The sequence below is a fragment of the Saccopteryx leptura genome, chromosome 9 (assembly GCF_036850995.1).
Source record: "Saccopteryx leptura isolate mSacLep1 chromosome 9, mSacLep1_pri_phased_curated, whole genome shotgun sequence".
NCBI classification, from domain to species: Eukaryota; Metazoa; Chordata; class Mammalia; order Chiroptera; family Emballonuridae; genus Saccopteryx; species Saccopteryx leptura.
This window is the reverse complement of record NC_089511.1, coordinates 5,450,532-5,458,771: the sequence shown is the minus strand read 5'-3', so window position 1 is coordinate 5,458,771 and position 8,240 is coordinate 5,450,532. Positions and strand designations below refer to the sequence as shown.

General features: G+C 57.2%; 1 protein-coding gene across 6 annotated transcripts in view; it reads right to left on the bottom strand.

The window, feature by feature from the left end:
- Positions 1 to 761: 761 nt before the first annotated feature.
- The window catches only part of NOD2 (nucleotide binding oligomerization domain containing 2), a 36,636-nt gene continuing 29,157 nt past the window's right edge, over positions 762 to 8,240 (bottom strand). For 4 of the 6 annotated variants that reach the window (XM_066349301.1, XM_066349302.1, XM_066349298.1 and 1 more), the window contains exons 10-12: positions 7,841 to 7,924; positions 6,207 to 6,290; positions 762 to 2,146 (exon numbers count right to left, since the gene is read on the bottom strand). In XM_066349301.1, the coding sequence (XP_066205398.1) occupies positions 2,074 to 2,146; positions 6,207 to 6,290; positions 7,841 to 7,924 (241 nt within the window). In that variant the 3' untranslated portion in view covers positions 762 to 2,073. The remainder of the gene's footprint in view (positions 2,147 to 6,206; positions 6,291 to 7,840; positions 7,925 to 8,240) is intronic. The other 2 variants (XM_066349299.1, XM_066349300.1) reach the window with 2 other exon arrangements.

Genomic DNA, 8,240 nt, shown 5'->3' with positions numbered 1-8,240 from the left:
CTGATGGAATATATCATTTTTCCCACTTCCAAGTAGAAGAAGGTGCTTTAGTATTTGACAAGTTGCAGGAACATTAAAAAAGGTTTGGTCACCACAAAGACAAGCTGAGTGACTCCATCATTTTCTCTTCTGTGACGATTTAGAGCAGGGATAGTCAACCTGGTCCCTACCGCCCACTAGTGGGCGTTCCAGCTTTCATGGTGGGCGGTAGCGGAGCAACCAAAGTATAAATAAAAAGATAGGTTTAACTATAGTAAGTTGTTTTATAAAGATTTATTCTGCCAAACTTAGCGAAAATCCGACAAAAACTACTTGGTAAGTATTTATAATTATTATTATATGCCTTAACTTGCTGTAACTCTGCTTTATAAATTTTATAAAGTTACTTCCCTACTTTATAAATCACCATTACTGTGGAACTGGTGGGCAGTTAGAAAATTTTACTACTAACAGAGATACAAAAATGGGTGGTAGGTATAAAAAGGTTGACTCCCCTGATTTAGAGCATAAAATTCCAGGTCATTTTTTAAATTATTATTATTATTATTATTTATAAAAATATAAACTTGAAAGAATAAAATAATGTGGCTTATAAACATTAACCAGTTTTCACAAATGGCAAAGTTTAAAATAATAACACTTGTACGGCACGTGACATTTACAAGGGCTTCTATGACATGTGTCCTTCTAAGAAATCCAGGGGAAAAAAAATACATTTGCTTTTTACAAAAGGAAGGGCCTCTGATTTTGCCCCTATAAAGTTTTGGCCCACAACTTTATACCCTAAACAGGCGTCCCCAAACTACGGCCCGTGGGCCGCATGTGGCCCCCTGAGGCCATTTATCCGGCCTTTCATTGGTGGTCAGTGAGAGGAGCACTGTATGTGGCGGCCCTCCAATGGTCTGAGGGACAGTGAACTGGCCCCCTGTGTAAAAAGTTTGGGGACCTCTGCACTAAGAGATCCTGGCACAAATCAACCAGAACCGTCTCTTGGGGATATATTCCGGAAGCCCCCCTCTGTCCCAGATCAGTGCACAGGCACCCACCGGGCACCCAGTAGGGCCATTCAAAGTCCGGGCGCAGACTGACTTCTCAAAGCTGCACTCGGATGGGGGGCTGATTCCAAAGGCTTGACGGCAGCACACAGGAAGTAAAAGTCCACGTGTGATACCAGCTGTAGTGTGGACACCTTCTTCTTGCAAACCTAGACGATCGTGGGGACTCAATGGCTGTCCTACGTCCCCGCCCACTCATGTCTTAAGGACCAGAAAGGAGAGCAGGGTCCACGGTAGCCCCTCCCATCCTGGGAGGGACAGGAAATATCAAAGCTGAGGACCCTGGTATTTGCTATCCTCGACCACAGAGGAAACACCACGTGCAGGGTCCAGGATGAGGGGAGGAACCAGACGTGGGGAGCAGCCTGGACGGTTGACCCACAAGACACGGCAGAAAGTTGCTTCCGGAACACCGCTCCCCGTTGTGAGAGGCAGGAAAAGGGGCTGTCCATGGGGTCCGGGTCTCGAACGCCGATAGGCACGCAGAAGCTTTCCTGGGCCCACGGACACGTCACATCAGCTGGAGGCCGGCCCCACGATGCAGAGGGCTGCTCCTTTCCTACGGGCCGTGGATGGGATCGTGAGGTGCACCTGAGGGCCAGAACAGTGTCCACTCGGAAGGTCACCGGTGCTGAGGGCCAGAACAGCGTCCACTCGGGAGGTCACCGGTGCTGAGGGCCAGGACAGCGTCCACTCGGGAGGTCACCGGTGCTGAGGGCCAGAACAGCGTCCACTCGGAAGGTCACCGGTGCTGAGGGCCAGAACAGCGTCCACTCGGAAGGTCACCGGTGCTGAGGGCCAGAACAGCGTCCACTCGGGAGGTCACCGGTGCTGAGGGCCAGAACAGCGTCCACTCGGGAGGTCACCGGTGCTGCTTCTCGGCCGGAACACCCGAGTGGCCCTGGGCAGACAGGGCTCCGTCAGAACCCTCCGAATGTGCCCGACGCCACCCAGCTGCCGGTCTCCAGCCCCATGGCCTGCGCCCACACAAACCGGGATGAACCTTGGCCCGGAGACATCAAAGCAGGAGCCTGGAGTCCCTGTGGCTGAGCTCTTCCATTTCCTCGGGCAAGAAAGTGTTTCCTCGGAGCCTTAAGAGGATAAGCAAAGAGGGGTTGGCACAACGACAGACTCACAGCATCGCTTTCCAACGGAAGCCGCACTTCCTAAAGCAACGCCCAGGTGGCTGCCCCTCTGGTCCAGCAGTCCAGCAGCACTCCCACCAGTCCCTGGGAGGTGAGTCAGGTGGTTTCACCCATGTGTCTGCCAGGGCGGCTGGAAGACTCTGCCCACACTGGGCCCAGACTCCCCAGGGCTCGGAGACTCTGCTCGGAGAGCCCACACTGGGCCCAGACTCCCCAGGGCTCAGAGACTCTGCTCGGAGAGCCCACACTGGGCCCAGACTCCCCAAGGCTCGGAGACTCTGCTCGGAGAGCCCACACTGGGCCCAGACTCCCCAAGGCTCGGAGACTCTGCTCGGAGAGCCCACACTGGGCCCAGACTCCCCAAGGCTAGGAGACTCTGCTCAGAGAGCCCACACTGGGCCCAGACTCCCCAGGGCTCGGAGACTCTGCTCGGAGAGCCCACACTGGGCCCAGACTCCCCAAGGCTCGGAGACTCTGCTCGGAGAGCCCACACTGGGCCCAGACTCCCCAGGGCTCGGAGACTCTGCTCGGAGAGCCCACACTGGGCCCAGACTCCCCAAGGCTAGGAGACTCTGCTCAGAGAGCCCACACTGGGCCCAGACTCCCCAGGGCTCGGAGACTCTGCTCAGAGAGCCCACACTGGGCCCAGACTCCCCAGGGCTCGGAGACTCTGCTCAGAGAGCCCACACTGGGCCCAGACTCCCCAAGGCTCGGAGACTCTGCTCAGAGAGCCCACACTGGGCCCAGACTCCCCAGGGCTCGGAGACTCTGCTCGGAGAGCCCACACTGGGCCCAGACTCCCCAGGGCTCGGAGACTCTGCTCAGAGAGCCCACACTGGGCCCAGACTCCCCAGGACTCAGAGACTCTGCTCAGAGAGCCCACACTGGGCCCAGACTCCCCAAGGCTCAGAGAGCCCACACTGGGCCCAGACTCCCCAGGGCTCGGAGACTCTGCTCGGAGAGCCCACACTGGGCCCAGACTCCCCAGGGCTCAGAGACTCTGCTCGGAGAGCCCACACTGGGCCCAGACTCCCCAAGGCTCGGAGACTCTGCTCGGAGAGCCCACACTGGGCCCAGACTCCCCAAGGCTCGGAGACTCTGCTCGGAGAGCCCACACTGGGCCCAGACTCCCCAAGGCTCGGAGACTCTGCTCAGAGAGCCCACACTGGGCCCAGACTCCCCAGGGCTCGGAGACTCTGCTCGGAGAGCCCACACTGGGCCCAGACTCCCCAAGGCTCGGAGACTCTGCTCGGAGAGCCCACACTGGGCCCAGACTCCCCAGGGCTCGGAGACTCTGCTCGGAGAGCCCACACTGGGCCCAGACTCCCCAAGGCTCGGAGACTCTGCTCAGAGAGCCCACACTGGGCCCAGACTCCCCAGGGCTCGGAGACTCTGCTCAGAGAGCCCACACTGGGCCCAGACTCCCCAGGGCTCGGAGACTCTGCTCAGAGAGCCCACACTGGGCCCAGACTCCCCAAGGCTCGGAGACTCTGCTCAGAGAGCCCACACTGGGCCCAGACTCCCCAGGGCTCAGAGACTCTGCTCGGAGAGCCCACACTGGGCCCAGACTCCCCAGGGCTCGGAGACTCTGCTCGGAGAGCCCACACTGGGCCCAGACTCCCCAAGGCTAGGAGACTCTGCTCAGAGAGCCCACACTGGGCCCAGACTCCCCAGGGCTCGGAGACTCTGCTCAGAGAGCCCACACTGGGCCCAGACTCCCCAGGGCTCGGAGACTCTGCTCAGAGAGCCCACACTGGGCCCAGACTCCCCAAGGCTCGGAGACTCTGCTCAGAGAGCCCACACTGGGCCCAGACTCCCCAGGGCTCAGAGACTCTGCTCGGAGAGCCCACACTGGGCCCAGACTCCCCAGGGCTCGGAGACTCTGCTCAGAGAGCCCACACTGGGCCCAGACTCCCCAAGGCTCGGAGACTCTGCTCAGAGAGCCCACACTGGGCCCAGACTCCCCAAGGCTCAGAGAGCCCACACTGGGCCCAGACTCCCCTGGCTCGAAGATTCTGCTCAGAGAGCCCACACTGGGCCCAGACTCCCCAAGGCCAGCCCTTCTTTTTAAGGCAAGAGTAGCGTCTGTCCAGAATGCAGTGAGCATGTCTACATGCCTCCCCTTCCCCCAGTGCCGCCAACAGGAAGCAAACAACATCAGAGCCCTTCAAATAACCTGATGCTGGCTTGCTCCTCGCAGACACAGACTGTGACATTCCTTAGGACTGTGCAACGATTGAAAAAGAATCCCGGCACTGTGCCTTGGCCCCGAGGAGCTCCCAGGGTGCAGGGCTTGCCCAGTCACACGGGAGAGGCGATCTCTCCATCACAGGGCAGCTTTTAGAAGTCTTTATTTTTAACTTCACCATTTGATATCTACCGTTGCCGCTGCCTTATTACACAGTGCGAGGGAGGGACATGTCTGCATACTGAACGCAGGGGGACAAGCTCCCGGGACGGGGCAGGTCATGAACAAACAGCCCAAGGCGCTGGCCCCGGACAGCAGGTCGGGCTGGTGCGCCATCAGCCAGGGCCAGCCGGCCCGGCAGAGTGGGGTCAGCCCCTCCTCTCCTCTGCTTCAGTACCGGCACGTGCAGTGGGGGTCCTGAGCGGCCAGCCTGTCTTGGGAAAACCCTGACGTGTTGGTTTTGATGGCGGAACCTCCTTGTTTTGTTTTGTTTTTTATTTACTTATTTTTTACAGAGACAGAGAGAGAGTCAGAGAGAGGGATAGACAGGGACAGACAGACAGGAACGGAGAGAGATGAGAAGCATCAATCATTAGTTTTTCATTGCGCATTGCAACACCTTTGTTGTTCATTGATTGCTTTCTCGTATGTGCCTTGACCGTGGGCCTTCAGCAGACCGAGTAACCCCTTGCTGGAACCAGCGACCTTGGGTTCAAGCTGGTGAGCTTTTGCTCAAACCAGATGAGCCCGCACTCAAGCTGGTGACCTGGGGTCTCGAACCTGGGTCTTTCGTATCCCAGTTCGATGCTCTATCCACTGCGCCACCGCCTGGTCAGGCGGAACCTCCTTGTTTTAAAATACAGAGAGGTCCCCGCTTAACAACGGATTGACCTGATTCTTCAATGTCACGATGGTGCAAAAGCAATACGCTCTCAGGGGAAACCACACTCTGAATTTTCATCTTTTCCCGGGCTAGTGACGGGGGTGCGATGCTCTCCCGTGATGCGGGGCAGTGAGAAGACTTTGCCCCACCGGAGGCTGATGTAAGGGCCCTGGGCACATAGGCCAGGCTGAGCAATGATACTCAATAGGTTAGGCGTAGTCAGTGCGTTTTTGACTGAAGGATGGTTTTCAGCTCCTGATGGGTTTATCGGAACATAACCCCGTCGGAAGTCGAGGAGCATCCGTATTGGTTTCTAGCTCAGAGACTGAAACGCACATAGTGACATTCATGTGAAATGTGTTAAACCAGGGGGAGCCTTTCCACTCCTCAGCTGAGTAACCATGACACAGCCACGGAAGAGAAGATAGGAGGTTGTGACTCCAGCGCTTGTTCGAATACGTGAAAGAATCTGACTCGTGTATTTGCAAAGGTCCTGCCCTGCACTACGTCCACCCGGAGCCACACAGGGTCGGACACACGGCCTTGACCTTGGAAGGCAGAGGTGATGCCCGGGCGGACAGGAGCTGAGCTCTTTCCTCTGTGACTCTCCTTCCCGTTCCCTCACCACGGCCTAGAACAGGAGCTGTTTCGAATGAATACTCGTGATTTAACAAAAATAAAAGAATTGGTCTCTGCTCAGAGACGTGAAGCCGTCATTCGCAGATGAAACACTACACCCATCACATGCAGAATGCCGCTCAAATTCTGAGCCAAATGGGACCTTAGAAATCCTCACGCTTCTCCCTCCCCTCGCCCGTTTTACAGATTGGAAGACTGAGGCTCAGAGAGGGGAGAGAGAGAAAGAGAGAGAGAGGGGAGAGAGAGAGAGAGAGAGAGAGGGGAGAGAGAGAGGGAGGTCTGCCCAGGGCCCTTACCAGACTTCCAGGATGGTGCCATTCTTCTCGAGGGCCTGCAGGAGGACTTCTGCCCCAAGGTAGGTGACTCCGTTGTTAGACAGCCTAGAGAGGAAGGTGCAATGGTGAGCTTCAAGGATGCTCGGTTGTCCTCTGGGGCTGACCAGTTAGAGGCTTTGGGAGTTGGCTGGCCTGTTGAAGCCACCTGCCCCCTGGACATGTCCCTCTCCTGCTGTGTTCCGAATGAGCTCATCAACAAAGGCTCAATGCCTAAAAGGGGAGGCCCCCTCCCTCTTCCATTCACTGTATTCCTTTATCGGATTAGCAGCTCCTCCCTTAGGAAGGTGCTCTGGCCTGGTTGTTAAGTACTGCATTTTAGTGCCAAATTTCCTGGGTCCAAATCCAACTCACACCACTTCCCTTCCGATCGCCTCGTCTCTAAGATGGACCTGAGAGTGCCCACTTCACCAGTGCACGCATTAAACAGAGAATGGTTTGTTCTAAACTTCCTGGCACCATACTTAACTGATGGAAGGAGATCAATGAACAGTGACGTTTCATGGGGGGGGGGGACTCGGGGGGCCTCGGGCACAGATTCCAGGAGGCGTGAGGTTGGGAGTGGGGAAGGGGAATGGCAGACGGTCAGGGACGGCAAGGGGAGAGCCGCAGGCTCCCTACAATGTCCCTCTGCGCCTAGCTAGACTTTCTCTGTCATCTCCACTGCCTGCCTCCTGCCCCCTCTACAACTGCAGGAGCGGCTCCGAAGCTGACCCCTGGGCCATGCCAACTGGGGGGCGCTCCTACTCTGTGCCAGCTTGTCACCGGCACCATCTTGTGCTCACAACTCAACGAGGGGGGTCCGAGTGTTCTCCCCATTTGCACTGGAGACAACCGGGTCACTCGTCCGTGGAGCCACAGCCCGTAATGGTGGGGCTGGGTCCAAACGCCGGCCGTCGGGCCCAGACCTGCACTCGTCTTTTAACCAAATGCTGGGCAGCTTGGTTAAAAGAAAGACGGAGGCATCTTTTCATGGGGGAAACAGTGAAGGGTGATACAGGTCGGTGCTGCTGAATTATAACCCTCTCGCCACGGCAGCACAGGACAATGCCTGCTGCCCTCGCCTGGCATCCCGCGGGGTCAACTGGGTACGTCTGTGACCACGAGACAGCACAGGCTCACCACGTCCACACCTGGTCGATAATAAAGCAGGTGTTGCCAGAGGCCCCCGCAGGGTGCAAAGCCTGGGGTCCGGCTCAGACATACCCTGGCTTCCCCCAGGCCCCCAGCCCACTTGCACCCATGAGATGATGAGGAGCGGAAGTGTTTGCCCCACACACTTGGCAGCAGCGTGTGCCCTCGGAGCGACAGACACGGGCACTGGCAGGGTGCTGAGCAGGCTGGCGGCGGACCCGACGCTCTCCCAGAGGCAGCTGTCCGCCTGTCTCGGAAGCCAGCTGCTTCCCTTGAGCCGTATTTGCCAGGGAAAAGGCCACCCTCCTCTGGCAAAAGGAGCCATCTGGTGAGGCCCTGGCGCCCTTCAGCACCGTGGCGGGGGTGGCGCCAGCCTCAGGGAGCGCCAACCCAAGCCTGCGACAGCCACTGGGCTCCTGCTCCCCTCCGCTGCCGTCCCCGGCTCCCGCGGGCGCGCTCCTTACTTGAGGACTTTCAAACTTGAATTTCTCTTAAGTCCTTCGGCGAGGGAGCACACCCCTTCGTCCTGGAGATGGTTCTCCTCTAGGCTGGGAAGAAGGAGAGGGCAGACTCAGGTGACAGGGTAACACTGACCATGGAAGGTGCGGTCAATAAAGACAAGCCGTGTCCCCTATTTAGAAAATCCGACATCCGAGAATAAACACGTACAAATAAAGTAAGAACAGATAAGGCAGGGTGGGAGTCTTTATTCCAGGGACATCTTTGTAAGAGAGAATATGTCCAAACTCTCCAAACCGTGAGGTGCTCCCTAATGTCCCAGGGATGCAATATCCATTGTCCCTCCCTCCCTCCCTCCCTCCCTCCCTCCGTCCCTTTCTCTCTCTCTCTCTCTCTCTCTCTCTT